General features: G+C 38.5%; 1 protein-coding gene across 1 annotated transcript in view; it reads left to right on the top strand.

The window, feature by feature from the left end:
- The window catches only part of iars1 (isoleucyl-tRNA synthetase 1), a 56,932-nt gene extending 35,888 nt beyond the window's left edge, over window positions 1-21,044 (top strand). The window contains exons 19-34 of the mRNA XM_005724675.1: window positions 1,432-1,576; window positions 3,755-3,875; window positions 4,104-4,195; window positions 4,464-4,541; window positions 5,079-5,200; window positions 7,627-7,729; window positions 8,522-8,605; window positions 11,210-11,384; window positions 13,144-13,253; window positions 15,321-15,416; window positions 16,927-17,103; window positions 17,403-17,523; window positions 17,779-17,904; window positions 18,993-19,139; window positions 20,020-20,172; window positions 20,695-21,044. Of these exons, the coding sequence (XP_005724732.1) occupies window positions 1,432-1,576; window positions 3,755-3,875; window positions 4,104-4,195; window positions 4,464-4,541; window positions 5,079-5,200; window positions 7,627-7,729; window positions 8,522-8,605; window positions 11,210-11,384; window positions 13,144-13,253; window positions 15,321-15,416; window positions 16,927-17,103; window positions 17,403-17,523; window positions 17,779-17,904; window positions 18,993-19,139; window positions 20,020-20,172; window positions 20,695-20,777 (1,933 nt within the window). The 3' untranslated portion in view covers window positions 20,778-21,044. The remainder of the gene's footprint in view (window positions 1-1,431; window positions 1,577-3,754; window positions 3,876-4,103; window positions 4,196-4,463; window positions 4,542-5,078; window positions 5,201-7,626; window positions 7,730-8,521; window positions 8,606-11,209; window positions 11,385-13,143; window positions 13,254-15,320; window positions 15,417-16,926; window positions 17,104-17,402; window positions 17,524-17,778; window positions 17,905-18,992; window positions 19,140-20,019; window positions 20,173-20,694) is intronic.
- Window positions 21,045-22,308: the final 1,264 nt, after the last annotated feature.

Genomic DNA, 22,308 nt, shown 5'->3' with positions numbered 1-22,308 from the left:
CTAACTTCACTTGTGTTTTTGTTTTAAAAAGTTTGAATTGCTGTCTGCTTAAATACAAATGGGCCCACTCCTACATACATTACACACACACTCATGCACATTACATGCATACAAATGCCCCTCTTTATACATTCTTTCTCCTTTGCCCCGAGCAGGAAGAGCACTATGGCCATATGGCCTAATGAATAAACCACTATGCAGCTGCACCATATGCTCACATATACACTGATGGGGAGAGAGCTGCTAAAATGAAGAGGAAAAAGGCAACAATCGGATTCTATTTGAGACCTTCATTTTTCACTTTTCTGGCTTTAATCAGTGCTTACAGTATAACCATTATGGTGTAGTGAGCTTCAAAAGGCAGACTGATGTACAGACTATAAGGACTTTTTTTTAGTACTTTTGAGTAGTGACAACTACGTCTCCTACATATTTTAGCAGTCGGAGATTTTGCCTATTCTGTATTTTTTTTTCTCTTCCAAATGAATCTCAGTGTTGCTGCTATTAAAATTACTCAGTGCTTGTTGCGTGAAGTTTCATCATCATTCAGCTTGCTTACAGAACCCCCCCCAAAAAAATGTCCATCAGTGTGCTGATGCCTGCCAGAGAATATTACGCTAATATGCGTTATTTGTCAACTGTGGCTTTAATGGAGGCAAGAAATTAATTTGCACTGTGATGGTTGCTGCTGGTAAAAACAGGTTTTGGCACAAAATGTCCTTGAAGCATTTCAGGATGGACATGTGTAACTTTATATTGAGAAAATGCACACTGTCACATAACTTTATTTTAGTACTTTTCAGAAAGTATCCGATAATGTTTTCCTAGCATTTATAGAGAGTTTTTTTTTCCATTTTTAACTGTGTTTTGGACAAAACTCAGACTCTTTTGTCAGTGCAGCTGGGAGCTGATGGGGCTGCTTAGAGACTTTTGCTCATACCTCCATACACTGATTGGCTGCTGGTGTGTGTTTAATGTGCTTAACAGAATTTTAAAAGAAAATCGCTTGTGTTAGGTTTTAAGAACACACTCTAATCCACAAATATTGATCTTCCAAAGTGGCGTACGACAGAAATGAACATAAATCAAACTTATTAAACCATAGCTTTGGTTCAGCTTGTAGATAGCTCACTGTGTCACTGTGTATTTAAAATGGAACTGAGAAAGATAGATTTTCAAAAGTGAAACTCTTTTCATACTTTGGTAGTAACGAGTGGCATTCATGAGGCACTTTCATCCAGAGAACTGTCACTGGATATTTGCCTTCTCTGTAAACCTTCGAGATGGTTGTGAAGGAGTCAAGCCATCAGCAGGGGTTGGTTGGGGTTATCCTTATTCAGTACCTGTATACTCTCTGTTTTCTCTATTGTCAGTCGCTAATATTTGATCTGCACTCACCACCTCCTTCACTTCCACTGTCCCTCTCTGCAGACTGTACCTCATCAACTCTCCTGTAGTGAGAGCAGAGAACCTGCGTTTCAAAGAGGAGGGTGTGCGAGATGTGCTAAAGGATGTCTTCCTGCCGTGGTATAATGCCTATCGCTTCCTGGTGCAGAATGTTCAAAGGTTACAGAAGGTACATTTGCAATGAACAAAAGTCAGACTCATTATCTTTACAATTCCTGCAGTGTTCCTCTAGCTTTTCCTGCTTCACAAACCACAGCACTTTCTCATAGTACGTAAGTTTCCTACAAATATCCGCCAATGAATTATTATTTGGTTGTTGCTGGCACAAAAAAAACTTGTTGTTAATCCAAAGTCTGCAGTAATAACTTGTATTATATATAGTGTTATATTATATTAGTGTTTAATGGATGGCTGGGTATTTCAGCCTAATTTGAAAAACTTGGAAGCTAGATTCTGCTGTGCATATTTATATAAAAAAACCCATTATTATTATTCATTTGTATTTGCTCAGTATCTTGACTTGCCTAATAATGGGATACTTACTGAGAGTAGCTTTATGTGGCATAGTGCTCCTAAGAAAATAGTAATTACCTGCAACTGCCTTTAAGAAATAACTAAGTTTAAATATAAAAAAGAATTATGCGATTTGCCAGTTCTCCACTTGTTCGTGATGACTTTTAGATTTGCAGTCCTTAGGGAGAGTCATGGAGTACAGTTTAAATCCAAGTTTAAAACCAGAACCCAATAATGCCAGAAAAAAAACATGAATGAAGGTGCAACTTCAAGCTAGACTGACATCAACAGTGGGTTCTGTGAATTTTTAAGTCAGGTGCTATTAAGCTATTGTTAATGGGATGAGTTGATTAAAAGTTCAGATTCAAAAAGATGAAATAGTGCAGCACCTGTGTGTCTTCAAACTTTAGAGCCCATGAACACCAACATATTTGATTAAGAGCAATTGCATCCTCTCACTGCATTTCCCTGCAATCTATCTGCTGTCAAGTCTGTTTAAAAATGCCAAAACGCTTAAAATACCTTAGAAATTGTAAAGAACAGATCTTAGTTCTTGAACCATTTTAATATCAGGCTGTTTTAGGCACTTTACAGTCAGAAACAAGAGTCTGTATAATACTTGTCCAGAGAAGCAGTTGCCTCTTAATATCTTTCTGATTTGTTAGTGCCAACTGCTGTTATAACACTGTGCATGGAGATGGCACGGGTATCTAAACTACAGCAGCAACTGCTTTCCTTCCCTGTAGATGGTACACATCAGCATGTTCAAACTGATATACCACTATTTTATTCAACTGACTGTGCCACAGTTTAGAAAACAGCACAACTTCTGCAAATCACCCATAAAACTAACCACATCTATGAGCTCTATTTAAGGATTGTGCTCATACGCAATTTATACCTGTTTAAAAAAAAATGTGGTCCATGATGCTGCTGTTATACAAGAGGTGGAATGGTTGGAGATTGTGGCATGACCAAAAAGTTCGCACTGCGCATATTATGAGCTTTGGTTCTTTTTGCCTTTAAAGTGGTGACTTAAAAAAGGAGGCCAGGTTTGCGACCACTTGCAGTCAGTTGGCATCTTCAAAGTGACTTTGGCACGCCAAGACAGCAATAGAACGACGATGAAACAGCAATAAAAAGGAGTCAGTCATCTATTGGTCTGCTGTTGCAATTGTGTGAGGAATTGGCCAGTTGTATGCACAGAAATTCACATTAACTGCTTAATTCAGATATAACCTTTCTTTTTATAGGAATATTATGGCAAAGAGACATGTTGCAGGCATCTTGTGCTTGTTAGTGCAGGCTCAGATTGTTTGCAACATGTTTGCAGTCTGTCTGCATTTATAAATTAAATAGAAGTTATTTACAAACCTTCACTAGCATGTCAGAGTGTGATTTCAGTCAATCTGAGTCGAGCCAAGATTGCTTGGAGATAGGTTGTCTCCCACCAGGATACTGGTGTGATGACCTTGAACTGCCCAGAGGTTGAGGGTGTGACATGCTCTACCTCTGGGCTAAACTACTTGCAGTTTGTTTTTGACAGCAAAAAAAACAAAACAAAAAAAAAACACCCAGCATAATCAGTGGGTAACCACAGGTTTTCCTTGGTCACAAGGAGACTCCCATCTTATTTTTATTCTGTGACTGAGTTGTAAGCGTGGCGGCCCAAACTACTGCTGCTTCTACTTTTCTTATTGATGCACGAAGCATATTTTTGGCAGGTTTTCTAATTCTTCACCTCATGCTCTTGTAAGACAACCAAATAGCATTAATTTGCATCTGTGCTTGAGCAATGATTTTATATATATGGCTGTATGTATTTACGTCTTAGGAGGAGAATATTCACTTCCTGTACAATGAAAACACAGCAAAGAAGAGCGACAATATCATGGACAAATGGATTCAGTCATTCACGCAGTCCCTCATACAGTTCTTCAAGGCTGAGATGAAAGGTGAGACAGACGCTCTTAACACATGCAAATGTTTCAGTCATTTTACGTGACAATGACTCATAATTCTCTGGAGACTTATCCTATCCTAACCTTAAACCAGCAGGGGTTGAGTCCCCACCACCATTAATAGATTTATATCTAACTCTTATATCCTTAAGTCTTGCGTGCAACTATTTATGATGTTTCTCTTTCCAGTGTAATTAGACTGACAGTTTTTTCTGGTCACAGCTTACCGCCTGTACACCGTTGTGCCTCGTTTGGTCAAGTTTGTTGACATGCTCACCAACTGGTACGTCAGGACCAATAGACGCCGCCTGAAGGTGAGATCACATCTTTATTTGGTGCAGAATACAGTCTTGTAATTACTAAATGAATAGTATTAATTATTTATTTAAACTACTGTTAAAAGCATCGTTAACACATCCTTTACCTGTGAACATTTTATAGAAGTGCGTTTTTAGCCGTGCTTGTGAACAATTGGTTCATTTCAACTCAGGGCACATGCGCTAATGTCAGCGAGGGCATTTTTTAAATCTTTTTACTGTTCCAAGGGGAAAGAACTTATTGATGTGCATGCGAACTTTATAGGGCGAGAGTGGCACTGAGGACTGCTTGTGGGCGCTGGAAACCCTCTTCAGTGTTCTGTTCTCCATGTGCAGGCTGATGGTGAGTCATCCGCTTTCTGTGTTTTAGTGTGTGTGAGACTGAGAGAGAGGGAGAGAGAAGAGATTGCATGAGGAAAATTTCTTGTGGTGAGGTTGTGCTTTTGTGTTTGCAAGAAATAAAAGCATAAAGCTGCTATTGTAAAGGTGTGTTTGTGTGCACACTTAACTATGAATAATTCATGAGTAGTAGGAGTTTTTATTTATAACACATTGATGTTTGCATGTGAGGCATGAGGCTCGCTAAGAATCAGTAATCCTAACACAGATCAATACAGATCAGCTGTGTGGTATGCAAGTTAATTAGCCATGGTTGGAATAAAAGAGAATCACATAAGAAGTAAACTCACAGTGGCACAATTCTGTTTGATCTTTAGCGACAGTTAAGGGGGAAAAAAAAACTACATAAAAATTGCGCTTCTGACTTTTAGACCTTCTTGTCTGAAAAATGTAAATTAACTACAGTGTCACTCATCCAATAAATTTTCCTCTTTCTCTTTTTCTCTCTCTGTACTTGCTTTCTTGCCTTTTACCCCTTCAGGCTCCTTTCACACCCTTCATTACCGAGATGATGTACCAAAATCTGCGTCACCTCATTGACCCTGCTTCTGTCGAAGAGAAGGACAACAGCAGCATCCACTATCTCATGCTGCCTCAAGTCAGGTTGGAAAAATCCTTTCAGTAATCTGAGAGGAATTTTTTTGCCACTTAATGTGTTTATTATCATTACTGTCAACAGTAGATCACATGGATACGACAAAAACAGAATTCGCAGCCGAGGGGACTCTATTGTTTTTGTCACTGCTGTTCAGGGAAAAAAACAAAAACACCAGGCGAAAGAAAAAGAAAAGAAATCACATAGAACGGGACAAAAGTTGTTCATTTAGTAGCTTCAGTTCCAGATCCAGTTATCAATAGTTGTTGGAGATCCAGGCAGAGCTAAATAGAGGGTAATTGATGAAAAATTCAAGTTGCTGATATTGTTTAACGATTTGAAATGAGGAACAACCTTTCTTGAATGAATATTAAATGGTACTCTAAATCAGGTTCTCATCTACAGATAATTCAAGTACATTTTCATATAGATAATCAGCTGACCGTTTAGTAATACAGAAGACAGAAGTAACTCTTCTGTCTTGGCAGCAGTAGTCCTTGTTCTGCTGTGCAGTCTTGGTTAGTTTGGCATAGCAGCACATGAACCATGCTCTGGTCAGAGTGGCCCTCCAGCTCACAGCAAATCTCCCAGAAAGCAGAAAAGGTCTACCATTGCTAGTGGCAGTTCATCATGGTGTCATAAAAAGAGGAAGTGCTGTGGGCTAGCAGGTTAGCATGACTTAACTTTTAAAACAGGATTGAAGAATGTGGGGAACCACCTCCAGCTGCAAGTATATTCTGCAATTTAGGTGCATAAGTAAACTAAGAATCTGAATCTGTTCTTCAGCCATTTTAATCTAACCAAGTTCAACTGGGTTCATTGGCTTTTCTTGGCACATGGCACTCAGCAGCAAAAACAAAAAGCACACTTGTGTTAGCTCCTTTTCTGAGAGGATATCCACTGCTTATGTAGTCTAATCAGGGTCAGCCACAGTGTGTGGCTGTACTTTATCACAATTGTACTGAACTCTTAACTCTTCAAAGTAGATTTGGAGAAGTTTTCAGTATTTTCTTTGTAATTTCCAGGCTTTTCTCATTCTGTCCCTTAATTCCTGTTGTTGTTCTTCATCTTCATCCATTTATCTTTGAATGTTTAGATTGTTTACATATTGAACACAGTGACCCTAGTTTTTTAAAAAATGTGCCCCTCATTACATTTTAAAAGCAGAAAAACAATTCTTGATCATTCGTAAAATTGCTATTTGAATGGAATAGCCGGCTAAGACTCTTTGATATCGAGAGTTACTTTTTCAATTTTTTGTTCACTGCTGTTTTCTCTAGAAAATGAGTCTAATCCTGTTTGGGGTTTTTTGGGTAATATCTTTTTCTGTCTTTAGACAGTGTTATAGTAGAGATTTTAGAAGAGGCTGAGAAATATTCATGCAGAATTGCACAGACCCTTTCTTGATTGTCGGCCCTGCAGAATGGATATAGCTCACAAAATGTGTTCTTTTCATTTCCTTTCACTTCAATTACTCCAGTAAAAATTGTGGCTTGGCGGCTGATCAGTTTTGTAATGCCTGGGAGGAATTTCTAATTGCCCAAACTTAATTGCATCATCTTTAACTATAAAAAAGTTCTGACGTGATTAAATATCCATTTGATTTAGCATAAGGAAAATAGTTTGTGTAATGGTTCATATAATCTCCCCTGTCACTTAGGCAGCCCTCAGGGCTGATGCTTTATTAGCTGCTTGTCCTTCTTGCTGTCAAATGAGAGTACTTCACCTTCCTCCCAAAGGTCAGCTACCAATCAGCTGGTGGGAACAGCCGCTCGTCAATCACCTCATTAAATGATTGGTTGTCCCTGGCCACCCACTCCTCTTGTTTTACTCCAATGTGGCGTGCACACTGAGAAGACACAAGCCACGAGTAAATGAACAAGCATTGTGCATAGTTCTGTGTGCCTGCAGATAGTTAGGGATAATATTGCTATTATGTGTGATTATTAGTGGCTGAACAGCTCTAATTTGAATTCAGAGGTGGAAGTCTTGTTGTACCTTATTAGTGGAGCTAAATAGATGGTTCTGAACTCTGTCTTTTATATATGCGGTACTGACCCTGCTGTTCTCTAGTGTTTTCCTCAACAGATAATCCAATTAATTTCATAAATCACCATTGACGAAAGATGAGGATTGCTCTTAGCGGTAAAAATGTTGCTGTCCACCCAAGAATTCCCTACACATAGTTTTACAGAATAATGTATATTTATTCTAAGAGGATGTGTTATTGTTATGAGTGGAGACTGACGTCACGTGGCTTAAATGAACAGAGCTCAGTCACTTCTAGTTTCAGTTGATGGTATTCCCATTCCTAATCTCATTCTCTCCGGTGTCACAGAATAGACTGAGTTATCCAAACACTGATTCTCTCACTCGGTGCTGCATATGATAACATGAAAAGTATGACACTCAATATTTTTTTCTGTTTTTACAGGGAGAATGTGATTGACAAGCGCATTGAAGGCGCCGTCTCTCGGATGCAGTCTGTGATTGAGCTGGGCAGAGTGATCAGAGACAGGAAGACCCTGCCTGTCAAGGTAGATTACCATTTTGACCCTATCCACTTCTGTAATCCACTGGGATCTACATGGTATCTACTCTATAGGAAACATGATTTAAAATGTGGCAAGAAGAGTCTTTACTCAATGGTCACGTACTTCATTTCTCCAGGACTTTCATGCACATTTTACATTGTTTATCAGTAGATTCATCCATTGCCTTCTTGTGATGTGATTGAAAGCTTATGAAGAGGGCTCTTTCAGATAAAATGTTGGACTTCATTTGAAAAGCACCATTGGAGCTGCCAAAAACAGAAATGAATTCAGAAAAACAAAGAGACACAATTTAAACACAGTCAGATTCCATCAGATGTGATGTAATATGGACCATGTCTGACTCAGGTGCTGGATCATTTCCTGAGTTACTCCCATATTATGTTTGTTTTTCTTGGTAGTAGTATTCTTTATTGAATTTGGGTAAAAAAAAAAATCATAGAAGACTCAACAGATGTAATTGTCCAAATGTAAATAATAATAATAATAATAATAATACTATATAGAAAGTTCTGTTTTAAAAAAATGATCCAATATATAGCCAAACACAGGATTTAAGAATTGCAGTTTTGTTTTTTGTTGCTCATTTTCTCGTAATTGCAGTAGATTGACCCTGTGTCAAAATGTACTTACTTTTCATACTGTAACAAGGTTTATGATGAATTGGTATTTTACTTTACAGCTACATTATCTAAATGTAGCTGAAGGTGTATGCTAGTTTGCATTGTGCATGCTTTTTCTTTAATGTTGGTTTTAGCTTTTTGGTTTGTGTTACAGTACCCATTGAAGGAGGTTGTAGTCATCCACCAGGACCCAGAGGCTCTGAAGGACATTGAGTCACTGCAGAAATACATACTTGAAGTAAGTAAATTAGAAAAAGTAAATAGAACACCCAACCATTCAAACATTTATATTGTATTGTGTATTCATATTGCATTCTTTTGTTTTGTTTTTTGGTAAATTGGGGAGATTGATTTGCTTTTACTCATGCACTGTTGGAGGGGGTATTTTCTTGTCACTTTCTTGCAAAGGTTTTCCCCAGCCTGTAATTCTGATGCTTTGCTGTGCTTTGATCAGTACTATTTAACTTATAATCTAAAGAGAAACATCCCTGGAACCGTGTTTACACTCCAAAGCCACTGCTGTTGATTTGATAGAGGGGATGAACATCAGAGGGAGTACATGTTCACACACTACTTGGATCTTTAGCTGTAATTGAAATTTCAGTGTCTGTTTCGTGCAAAAAGAGGGGCGAAGCACATGCCTCTAAATGTTATTTAACATTTGATCTACCTTAGTTGCCACATTTCTCAACTGCAAAGTGCAATCACAGGCATGTTTTCTTTTTTAAGAGCATATCATAAGTCTTCTGTGTACCAATGTCAGTGTGTGCTTATTTACTAGACAGTGAGGATCGATTCAGGTGTGAGCTGGATTAATTCAGGTGTTTAACAGGCTTGCAGACTAATCCCCATTGTCTTTAAATCCTTGAAGTCCTTACCTTTTTATTTTTCCAACAAAAGAGGACATTATAGTACTGTCATAGAGAAGAATGTTCTCACCTTTGCAGGATTTTGTACGTCTTTGTTTCTTGAAATTGGAAAATTGATTCAACCCCCCACATGACTGCGTTGACGAACATTAACACAACTTTTACAGAAAAGAGCTTCTGCTGCGTCTTCTGCTGGATCCTCCAAGCTTTATCTTAGTTCTAGCCACTTCTTATCTATCACTCTGTTTTATTTCTGGTGGGGAGGACATTTAACCTTGTCAGCCTCTAGCTTTCCTGCCAGTAAACAAGGTTTATTCAGTCAGAATTGAGAGCAGTGGAGGCCTTGCAGCCCGGTAAACAATCTTTGGAAGCTGAATTTTTCTATTGTTTCTTAATTTCAATAAAACCACATTAAGTATAGATTCATCTTTAAGCACAACAAAGATATTTTATGTTTTAGGTTTGACCTTTTTTGTGGCCAGTGTTCGTGTGTCTGACATGACGAGTACTCAGGAGCAAGAGAAAGATTAACTAAGATGCAAAAACCGATTTACATGTTTTTATTGTCCTTGTGGAACAGGTAAACATTTAATATAATTGAATGAATTCTCCTAACATTCAGGGAGGAGAGGTTGGAGTCAGAGTGAGACTGGCTGTTGTGAATTTTGTTCTGAATTTTAGCTTGGGTCAGCTTTGCTTTGTTGACAGTCTTGTTGGTGACTCTGTCAGCTTAGTTTCCTCTGAGCTTTATGTCAAATATGAAATGAGTTGCTTTTTTGAGCTGACAGGCTTCCTTCATTGTAATGCACCAGCACACTAAGTCATCACACACACGTTCCCCTACACAGACTAACAGAACCTCAAAACCATATTTACCCTCAAGATTAAATGAGCTATTTCTTTGTGAAATCAACCCATTGATAGAATCCCATTTTAAGTAAGCTTATATTTTCAACCCCCCAGTGCCCTTAAGGTTTATACATCGACCCTCTACAGTAAGCTTATCTGTGCTCTCTGTCAGCAAGTCAACTGTGCTAGAGCTTGATCTCAGTCACAACCTACAGCATTGTGATTGACTGGACCAATGGATGGCAAGGCCGGGCGGGTGTCAGTATGGCTAAATTAAGTATTGCTGATCCCCTGACTGAAAACTGAAATATTGACTGAAAAGTGGGGATGGCTTATTGGAGATTTACAGATTGACTGGCTTACTGACTATTTGATTTCAGGGCTGATGTACTCTTTGAGTGAATGGTGATCATTTTTGACTTGCCCTTTACAACACTAGTATATAAAGTTTTTAACTTTTGTATTATTTCAACTGAATAGAAGTATCTGCTTGTTTTTCTACATAAATAAATAAACCATAACCATATTCTCTGTTAACAACTGAAGCCCAGTGAGTTTATTGGCAGGTTCACATTAATGCTCCTTTCCGATCTAATGGGAACAGCCTTTGTAATGGGCAATGAATGAACATTTTTAAAGTAAAGTAAAGAAGGGATTGGACAAGGACCCTTCAGCCATGTTGCACAGTTTGTCTGTTTGTTTGGAACGACAGCGCCAGGAGAGCCAGCTTATCCAAGCAGTCAGGAGATGCATAAATCAATCATCTATCAGTCAACTTCTATTAACAGCAAAACTTGAGTCTATAAATCTTGTACATTGTGAGTGTTCATGTACGTAATCATATGTGTAGTAGTAATAAAAGTACAGTAACTCCCCTGTAACAGTTTACTTTAGCTTAGGTTTTGCTTGAAGTATAGCAGAATAAGATGTTGGTATGTCATTACAGTGAATTTTATATTGAGTTCCAAGCACATCCATAGTACGAGTGACCTACTGTACACTGTTTTTGTACCTGTATCAGTCTTGGGCAGATGACATTGTATTCCCCAGTGTGAGATATTAACAATTTTGCAGCCAACTAAAAGACAATGACATGGTGTGTTTGACTATTCTTCATTCCCCAGGAGCTTAATGTGCGACAGTTGACACTTTCAACAGACAAGGACAAGTATGGTATCCGCCTGAGAGCCGAGCCAGACCACATGGTGCTGGGCAAGAGATTAAAGGGGGCCTTCAAAGCCGTCACTGCTTCTATCAAGGAGCTCACGAGTGAACAGCTTGAAGCCTTCCAGAAGAAAGGTGACTAAAAATTTTAAAAAGTAAATAATCACAAAATTGTTTCAGCAGTGTTGCTGAAAATTAGCGGCCTTATGTTCTGTATTGACTTAATCTTTATGTATCTTTTTTTTTAATGTTTGCTTGTTTTCTAGCGGTGTTATCAAATTATTAATCAGCTGGCAGTGATATTGCTAAACAAATAATAAAGTGGTGAAGAACAATCAGTTAGTGTTAACGACGAATCCTCGACGAGGAAACCAGTTTATCCTCTGAATCCAAACACTAGCTGGTCTGGAACAGGGTAGGGATCAAAGCAATGCAAGGTATCTTGTCTCTCCAATTATAGAAAGATGAGGAGAGCCCCCAGAGTCTTTGAGGAAGGAGGCAGAAGAGGTCAGCTGGACTGTGGGAACTTAAAATTTCCAATAACTTGCATGTTTGAAGTCCAGCCAGTTGTGAGGCGGAAAGAAGCGATGCATGGAAAGAGACAGATGGTAGAAAAATGTTGGAGAGAGGGCACAGAAAGAAGAAAATGTTTATAGTACTGCAAAGTTACAGTTCATCAATTAAAATCGAACACAAGCCATGATGTGAAACTGCTTGCTATTAAACTAAACGGAAGCTATGAACAACAGAAGTGGAGCATTTTGTCTGTCTGAACAGTCAGAGTGAATGAATCTTACCATGGAAAAAAGCTAATGGCTCACACTTGAGTTGAGTCCACTTTTAAACTTTTTGTGTAATTTCCATGACTCTGAAAGCGAGAGATTGACCGTTAGGCTAGAAAGTGATTGTAGGTTGTGGCCAATATTCATAACCTATACCTTTTGATGCTATTACTTTCATGAGGTGGAAGAATAATGGTTAAGATAGAAGATGTAAAACAGCAACAAAGCAGGGAGGGACAAAGGAAATTAAAGCGTGGAAATCTCAGATTAGAGAGAAATGAAGCGACTGTTTCACCGAGCCTCCGGGTGAGGAAAAGTGAAGAGGACAGGAGAACACGGTCATGGTTTTTAGTCAGAACAGAGATATGGGTAATTGCTGCCACTGGCAAAATGGAGATATGAACCTGAGCAGATTGCATTTGCGGTATTGTTTTAAAGCTCAGATCTAGTGCGGATGCAGCTAGAAAGACTTAAGTTTTAAGTAATATTAAAATACAAACAAACATCAGTCCAGACCCCAGAAAACAAGAAAACAAATTAAATTTCAAGTTATAAATGAGAGCACTTTATTCATTGTGATTAAAACTCAAATCTCCTTTAGAAGTCCTGTCAGGAGATGAACTCTTCCACCAAATCATTGGGCACATTTATTTAAACAGAGATATAAATAGGTTGAATCATTTTTAACAGTGTCTGCAGCCAGCTTTGATTCATTCACAACACACATCAGTAATCATCAGTAATCATTATGGCAAACCTTTTTTAAAACACTTAGAAATAATCCATTATCTCTTGCCAGCAGAGTAATCCTTGTAAAACTAGATATTAGAATAGAAATGCAGATATTTTGTTGCATTAATTTATTATCAATAATTTTAATCATACACTAAGTATAGTGTTTAACATGGTTATACAATCCACATGTCATCCTTTTTTATCCTTAGGAAAAGTTGTTGGACTAATTACTATTTATTGAGATTAGAAAAGAAAAGATTTGTGGTAACCAACATTTTCTTACTTAAAATACTCAAAAACGTTGTTTATCTTGGAATTGATGAACGTTATATTGCTAAATGTATATATTTATGATGAATTATCTGCTTAATTTGCAGGCTCCATAGTGGTGGATGGTCATGAGCTCCATGAGGAGGACCTGAGGCTGATGTACACGTTTGATCAGAGCTCAGGCTCTGCACAATATGAAGCACACTCTGATGCACAGGTAAAATTAGGTAGAATTTTGGCCACCGTGTGAAGTTTAAATAAAATGCAAGGAGGAGGTCTTGCAACCTCTTTGCATTGGCTACCTGTCGATGTTGACTATATTCAGGTGCTCAGTGTAATGTGACTAGATCTTAAAAAAAAAAGAACTACTCTGCTGCTGTTGCTACACCAAGCTGCCACATGCTGTAAATGCATTTATGTTTCTTTACTGTGAGTGTGATGTATGAAATTATTTCGCAGCTAAGTGGAATCAGTATATATGCATTTCCCAGAGGCCCTCTCTAATCAGTGCTCTTTCAACCGCATACATGCCACACGGCTGCAGCTTAATACCAGTTTACTGAGCTGGCTTTTTAATTCTCTGTTGCTCACTCGCTCACACTGACTCTTCAGGTTCCATCTGTCTGACGCTCTGTTCTCTCTCATATTCTGTTTCTCCATTGTTTTATGTGTACATTCACTCATCTTTCTCTCCTTCTATCCATGATAAAATGAGAAGCAGACAGTATATCCTTTACTGCTGCCTGGATGTTGTCTTACATTTTGACACTGTAAATGTTTGGGCAATAGGATAGCAGACTAACTGCTTAAAGATTGCTCTTGTCAACTCTAAGTGTTAACCTTTTCAAAGTAATAGTTTGTAACAATGAGGTAAAGGACTGGATGGTTCAGTTTTAAAGTAATTTAATTACACTCACTGGCGCTTTTATGTATATCTTCCTAGTGCTGGGTTGAACGGCCTTTTGCCTTCAGAACTGCCTTAATTCTCTGTGGCATAGATTCAGCAAAGGACTGGAAACATTCCTCAGAACTTTTGGTTCATATTGGCACGATGGCATCAGACAGTTGCTGTAGAGTCGTTGGCTGCACATCCATGGTGATAATCTTTGGTTCCACTGCATCCCAAAGGGCCTCTGTTGGATTGAGATCTGGTAACTGTGGAGGCTGTTTGAGTTCTCCTGTTAGAAGGAGCCATCAGAAGATGGGTACTGTGGTCATAAAGAGATGGACATGGTCAGTAACAATACTCGGGTAAACCGTGGCATTTAAACAGTTTAAACGATGCCATGCACATCACCATAAGCAGTCTAAATCATTGATACAAGGGAGGATGGAGCCTTGTTTTCATGTAATTTATGCCATCCAAAAGTTGAAGCGGATTCAAAGTCATCTGATGAGGCAGTGTTTTTCCCAGACATTTATTGTCCAAATTTTGTTGAATTGCAGCCTCAGTTTCCTGTTCTAAGCTGACAGGAGTGGCGTGGCAACCAATGCAATATTTTGTTCCTGTAATCCAAGTTTGATATTTTGTGCATTCAGAGATGCTCTTCTGCATACCTTTGTTGTACCAAGGGTTTATTTAAGTTACTTTTGCATTCCTCTCAGCTGGAAACAACCTGGCATTAGCATTTTTGTTCATGAATTGCCAAAAAGTGTTGGCTGATTAGATATTTCCATTAACAAGCATTTGAACATCTGTAGAAAAAAACATGGCCGCTGTATGTGTATATTAGGAGATTAGTAATGCTTGAAGATCTTTATTTTGTGTGAAATACTTTCTTTTTATGACTCATATTCAGTTTTTGTGGCAGTTTTTGTATGCCAGGACGAGCACATTTCACCTCATTGTTTCTTTCTATTTAAGAGTATTATTGGAAAACACAGCACACAGTTAACTTGCTGTGCAGACAGTGCTATGTACATTTTTCACAGTTATAGCTACATTTGCTGGATCAAAGTACCTGACATATCTTAAAGACATAAAAGCTTGGATTAGAATAAATACTAATGAAATTAATTAAACCTCCAGCTTAAATATTATCCCAAACAGCTGTTTTAATCTAAAATAAAATAATAGTAATAATAATGTAAAATGGCTTTAATTTTTTTAATTTGATAGACCTGTTTGAAATATTAAGTTATGATCCCCAGAATTTAATCTTGTTTATTAGAGCGCCACCTTCATCTCAAGTCACAGAAAAACATCAGGAGAGTTCTGTCATAAATTTTGCTAAGAGTTTAATCTTCCCCTCTTCTCTTCTGCTCATGATCTGTTATCATTTAGGTCCTGGTGCTGTTGGATGTCACCCCAGATCAGTCTATGGTGGATGAAGGCGTTGCCAGAGAGGTCATCAACCGCATTCAGAAACTACGCAAGAAGGTGGGGCATTTATTTCTGGACCACTACTAGCTGTGGAAACAAGAGGGACACATAACACACCACTCCTGAATTTTACAATCCAGTGTTTAATAAGCAGAACCTGACGTAGTTGCAACAGCAAAACAAAACATGCCACTAAGGCAGTTTGAGTGGTTTTGCTTCAGATGTGAACTTTTTGAGGATGTTTCCTTTATTTAAACAAACTAAACAATCCCCTGCTTTCACATGTATGATCATAGTCCTTTAAACCACTCCCATTTTAGTTAATCTGATGATGTTTCAAGACTGCAGCGTAGAGTCAAAACAGAAACTTTGCTTTTTGTTATATTTCCGTCACCCCAGTCCTCCCCCCATTCGTCTTTATGTCTCATTGTATTGTCCGGGCAGTTTTGAAATCTTTCCACTGCAGCGTCACAGTTAGAGGTTTCTCCATCATAAGGCAGGCTTAATGGAAGCTTAATTACAGTCTGGCCCCTTTCAGATTCTAATGTTCGAGCTTTGAAGTGGTCTGGGGAGTAAAGACGGATTAGCCAACAGCCCCTTGTTTTCACAAGCAACAAACAGTTTTTTCCGTCCCCCTATAGCAGTGGTGTGCATTGGCTCCCTGCCAGGTTAAATTCCTCCAGTTATTTCAAACTGAGATCTGTCAGGAATTTTCCACCCTGTGGATGGGAATTAATTTTTAGCAATTCTTGTACATGTTTGGTAGTAGTTTGGTGGGTTGCACCTGTTATCACTGTTTGCGTGGGAGGCAGAGTTGAGAAACAGGGGTCACCATTTCCTTATTTTTAATGGACTGTTCCCCAACTGGAGAGATCTGTTGCTTTATCCCCCCCCCCCTTCCCACCACACACACTCATACAGAGGCTCATGTGCACTGTACTAGCCCCATCAGGGTAGGATCAGTTACCTTGACTTGGAGGACCCTTTAAACCTTCTTCCTCTTATGGACTTCTCTGTACCTGGCTGTCTGTCCGCCCATGAGCCAAATATTGCAAATGGCGTGTTTGCAAGAATGTGTGTGCTACACTGTTGGTACATGTGTGTGTGGCCGTGCATGCGTGTGCCCAGCTGCACACTCAGAATAGGATTAGATCAATGTGTTTGAATATGTCAAGGTTATTGGAAGTTTGCGGCATATGATGCCAAAATAAATGGGCTGTCATCCAGTAAAAATGTCCCCTTGTTTGCTTTCACCTTTATTTCTTCCTGTATGGTCTCTGCTTTTTAATCCAGCTATTCTACTCTTTTGTTCATCTTTTCATTTTGTTTGCCTCCTTCTTCCTTTCAGGTAATCATTTCCTCCAGATGTAATTTATTTATAAAGGAGGAAAAAAAACTTTGAAGAGAGTTACTTGTGCTAAAGACTTTTTGTGTCCTTTGCAGTCATTGGATTTGTGCTGTTGTTTGAAGACCCACTGAAACAAGACTTTTAGCCTGTTTACTCACCTGCTCCAATAAAGAAAACTCTCACTTCTCATGCCACTTGTCTCTTAATGTCTGGTCTTAGGGGCATTTGGTGCCATCAGATGAGATAACGGTGTACTACCGCTCCCAGCCAGAGGGGGAGTACTTGGACTCTGTGATCAAGGCTCACACTGACTTCATCCTGGCTACCACAAAGGCTCCACTTTTCCCCTTCCCTGTCCCAAAAACTGCCAGCGTCATCATAGATGAAAAGACCCAGGTATAAAAGAATACGTTTAGATCAAGCAGGGTTATATATGACTGAGTTTTGTAGCAGCTTGTAGTCTGACACAACCTTTAAGCATTCATGAAACGTGCTGGAAAGTATTTAGCATATACATAATATACACAAGGAGCACTCAAATTGGTGTTACAGTAATAAAAAATTTTTAACTTTGTGTTTAGTGGTTACCTTCTTGCAAATCTCTTAAGTATATTTGTTGCAGTTGTCATGAGACTGAAACTTATGTGTGCTTTTCTCTATTGACTCTTTCACTCTTTGTTCTATGTCTGTTGCAGCTGAAGGGTTCAGACCTGGAGTTAACCATAGTAAAGGGATCTTCGGCCCCTCGGGCTCCTCTAAATGGACCAGCTTGCACATATGTCAACCTCCAGGTGAAGGTCAACAACAAAGAACAAGGTAGCACATGGGGAGAGAATCTGTTTTTCTCCAGTTTAAGTGGTGTAACAGGAAAACTGTAACTGTCTAATTTTAAATAGAGTTAAAATAAATATTCTCTGCTGATGATTGAGATTATACATATGTGCAACCAAATTCACATATAATATTAAATACAACTATAATATAAATACAGTAACATTATCTTACCTGTGATTTACTTTTAGTAACTGTTTGGCTGTGTTAATAATCCTCTTGAACTGGTTTCTTGTGCAGAGGGTGTAGTGCTGTTGGAGAATCCCAAAGGGGATAACAGGCTAGACTTGGACAAGCTGAAAAGAGCGTGCAGCAGCATCTTTGGAACCAATAACACACAGCTCAAATTCTTCAGTGACGGAACTGGTGAGAACTAAACTCCCTTCTTTTTTATGAGAACATTTAATCATGTTATTTAAAAATGTACATCTTCTTTTTACCTCCAGATATTTAATAACAATGAAAATTCTTCCTTTATTACCAGTCGGTTATTTTATCTGTCATTTATTTCACTTTTCTTTTTATATATTTCTGGGTCCTTTATTTTGGCTGTTTTCGTGCTGCACTTTAACCATTTTTAATTTTATAGTTTTTCCTGCAGAATTTTGACTGTTTTTCTTTTCCACTTTTCTGATCTTCTTCATAGCTATAATGTCAGTAAAAAATAACAGAAAACACGGGTAGTTACACACAGTGTAGAAAACTTTCGCTGTAAAACTCCACTTTGCAGAGCAGTTTATTTTTAAGAGTAAGGATCATTTAAATTATTATTAAACAACATAATATTGTGCTTTTTTTCCCCAGCAAATTGAAATCAAAGAGAATTAATTAATTAATTATTTAGTCATAAAATGGTTCTTTCTGTTAAACTGTAGAGAAAATAAACATTTCATAAAGCCTTCTGACATAAGCTAGAGCACTTTATTATGCGAGAAATGCCAACAGAGCTTAGTCAGTTTTTTGATTTCATTTATCATGACAACAGTAAAATCAACCATTATCCTGTGATAATAAATCTTAAACTAATTTTATCTTTTAGGCCCCAGTCATGCAGGCCTAGAGACTGGTACATGACAACCACCAGTCGCTAGGGAAAAATGAGTATTCCACAAAGAGGTCTTCTGTGCTGAGACCTCGTTGTGATTGCTGTGGTTGCCATGGACGTAGTTTGTGCCGACTTGTCTGCAAACACTCGACAGCTACTCACTAAGCAGTAACTGTGATGCAAACCTAAAGCGAATACTGCCTTGCCTTCATTTTATCCAGCAGCAGGCAGGGTGAAACAACCACTGACTGACTGGTTAGAGAATAAGCATTGCTCCCTAGCTACAGGTGGTTGCCAGGGGGTATCCACCAGATCTCTAACTCTGTGTGACTGAGGACTTGTTGGTTTTTATAGATTTCACAAATCATCATGAAACATATGTATATTTGTAACTGTCTGTTTCTCACAGAGCTGACCAGCAAAACGGACGTGCAGACTCTGACTGGTAAAACTTTGTCAGTGACTGCGGGAACTGCGTCACCTGGCCCCGCCCCCTCCACCGACACCATCGCGTGTCCTTATGTAAACCTTCTACTATGCAACGCTCAGCCAGCTGGTAAGAGAAGCAGCCACAGAAACTGAATTTATGTGCACAACACGCTTTTCTCACTCCTAAAGTTTAATCCTAATAAATCTTCATCTGACCGACGTTTTATTTGAGAGAAATATTGAGAGGATTTTCTTTGTTTTGTTTTGTTTTTGTCCTCTTTATATTTGCATTTATATTCGAGATTGAACTAGTTTTAAATGAAAAGTTTGACATTGATTTTGCTCCAGACCAAATTTCCTCCACTGGGGCTTCAAACATTGATTCATATATTTATTCATTTATTCTGTACTTGTGCCTGCACAGCCACTTAAATTAGCTTACCACCAAAACTAAAAATGGTAAAGTGCTTGCCTGTGGTCATCAGCACCACAGGCAAATGGTCATGGTAAATGGTAAATGGCCTGTATTTGTATAGCACTTTTCATCAAGATCATTTTTCATTTTTTTTTGTAAGTTAACCAGCTGTTGGTGGAGACAGAGTGGCATCTGTCTCCTCATCGCTACCATCAACTACCATGTAGATGGATTTCTTGTCAACATTACAGTTATTCCTATTATTTTAAGTGGATATTGACAAGGAGTAACTGTAGCTGTGTTTAGGTTTTTCTTCCATTTCTTCCAAGTCATGCATGCTGGTTGTGCAGTTATGATGCAGTTTTGCTTCTACTGCAGGAAATTGAGTATAATCCAACTTTATCCTTTGAGTCATTCAGTCTGTCCTTTCACCTTTCCCTTCTACTTAGCCAGGATGTTTTTCCTCATCTTTTCCCAGCTGAAGCTTGTATATATGCCCTCTCAGGACAGAACTATCCCTGCTAATAAAAAACATTGTTAATGATGTAACATGTGGTACAGTTCTCTTTAACACCCTCCCTATCTCTTCTAGAGTGCCAATCAGGAGACGTGGGTACCCTCCTACTGGTCAACCCAGTAGGCCAGAATCGGCTTAACCACGAAGGCTTGCTCTCTGAGACTGCCAAAGTTTTTGGCCTCCGCAGCAGGCGGCTCAAACTCTACCTGGATGAGGACCTTACCCAGGGTAAAAAAAAAAAGATCACTAAAACCATCACTGAAACAGATTTTAAGGCAATTAATGGCTGATAGAGATACGGTGATTCCTCCCACACGTTCTCATGAAAAGTTTGTAAAAACATGTAAATGTATTTGCCAGATTTTCCTTAAAATACTACTCAGTACCTAGTAGTACATGCAGAAAAATGGCTTCTGTGACTGGAATAGATTTTGCAAATCTGCACATAGGCAGATTTTTAAAAAAAGATTTTCAGCTTGTAGGGAAAGCTGTACGATTCTAGTTGTGTATGTTGTGAGATGCTAAGCTGTGTATTCTTTATTGTAACCAGTAGGACGTCCAAATCAAGTATAAAACACGAGTTAGTGCATTGTCATTTTAAAAAAATCGAAGCATTTTCCTGAAAGACACCAAGTTTCTTTTAACTGCTTTGATAAAGCAAAGTAACTTTCCTTAGCTGTAGGGTTTTAAAAGTTTTAAAAACTGCTCTTCTCAAATGTAATTTTATCCATAAATACTTCTGTTTTCCAGAGCTGCCAGCTGATTCTTCAGTCAAATCTCTTGACACCAAAACTCTGTTTGTGAGAGTTCTTCCTACGACCGCTGAGGCATAAATCCACAAACCACCTGAAGAGCTTTTGTCTCTGACAGACCACATGTTCCCTAAATGAAGGTTTCTACCACTCAATAGCCCGATTGATGTACGATGGAGTAGCATGGAGTAGCTTCATATGTTTATGATGCTTTTTGAATGCAGATCAGGGGTTGTCTGTCAAATTCAGAACTGTTAAAATGCAGAGTCACAAACAGAAAAGTCTTTGTGTAACATAAACTCAGATGGAAAAAAAAAAGAACGTTTTGGGATGTCTTTGTATTTAAATGGGGGGGTCTTTATAAGAGTCGATGGTCTCTCTCGCTCCAGTTTTCTCCCTGACAACCACACAGGTTTTCCCTCCTCATATTATCCTTGTCTGCAACTGTAAGTAGCTGTTTCTGAAAAGTATCTTGTTAGGTCATATTTAATGTCGACCAAGAAGGGATTTTTCTGGGTGATGGTGTACATTCTCTCCTAAAAAGTGGGTTCACCTCTGTAACACAGTGATGGTTCATACATAACCAGCTCTTTCCAGGTTTCGAGGAAACAGTTTAATTCGATTAACTGTCAATTTTACCAGTGGATGATTTTCTTTATTATGATAATGATGCAAGCTACTTCTCTTTGAGGCTTATTTGAAGGCAGCTTAGTCCAGAGTAATTATTGCTTTGTCTCATAATTGGAAAAGCAAATTTGGGCTATTGTGCTTATACACCATTTTGAATTTAACAGATAAACTCATTGTGCTCACTGCATTGAGAATCCTTTGACAATGGAAAAGGCATTTAAAAGGTGAAATGGGTTTTTGGGCTGCTGTACCTGGGGACAAAAAGGTTCTGCAATGAAAAGAGCAACAAATGAATAATGTACTATTTTAGGTGACTGAATAAATCAAAGGTGACTTGGAATCAGCATGTTTTTTTTTTCCTTGTCTCCTTTCTGTTCACTTAAACCTCTTCGTGGCAGTGAGAGACAGAATGTTTCTGTGGGATCCTGCAGTCTGACATTTTGAATGACTGATGTTACTTTCTTTAGCAGCAAGGTCAGAGAACAAATACATCAAAATGCATTACAGATGCTCTCAGCTGTGGTAAAAGTACACTTTGGCATGTGGACTTACTTTGAAAATGAGTTACAATAAAATCTCTGAAGTTAATTTCCCTCTTTATTTTAACTCCACGTGGGTGCTTTACTTTTTTACTGAACTGAAGTGTTAAAGGTAATGCATCATTTAGACTGTAGCTTCTTGTATGACACACAGGTACTCTTAAGGATTTGGCTGTTCAGTTTCTGTTTTCTCCTAGTCCGAAATAGCATCACATTCACTATCACAGTGAATTAACAAAGCAGCCCATGACCAAAATTAGATGACTAGTGCTAGCATAACTCCCAGCTGAACCCTCTGATCCAGATACATTCATCATTCAGTTGACTAAAAACAGCCCAAAGCAAGAAGACCTAATGTGTGAGTTGGACTTCTGTCGGAAGTAACAAGGTAACTGGAAAGCCCTCCTAACCCAACACCACAACCTGCCACGTCGTTGCAAGCT

Source organism: Pundamilia nyererei, unplaced genomic scaffold (assembly GCF_000239375.1).
Source record: "Pundamilia nyererei isolate P.nyererei 1_Seehausen unplaced genomic scaffold, PunNye1.0 scaffold00012, whole genome shotgun sequence".
Lineage (NCBI taxonomy): Eukaryota > Metazoa > Chordata > Actinopteri > Cichliformes > Cichlidae > Pundamilia > Pundamilia nyererei.
This window is presented reverse-complemented; position numbering and strand designations above follow the sequence as displayed.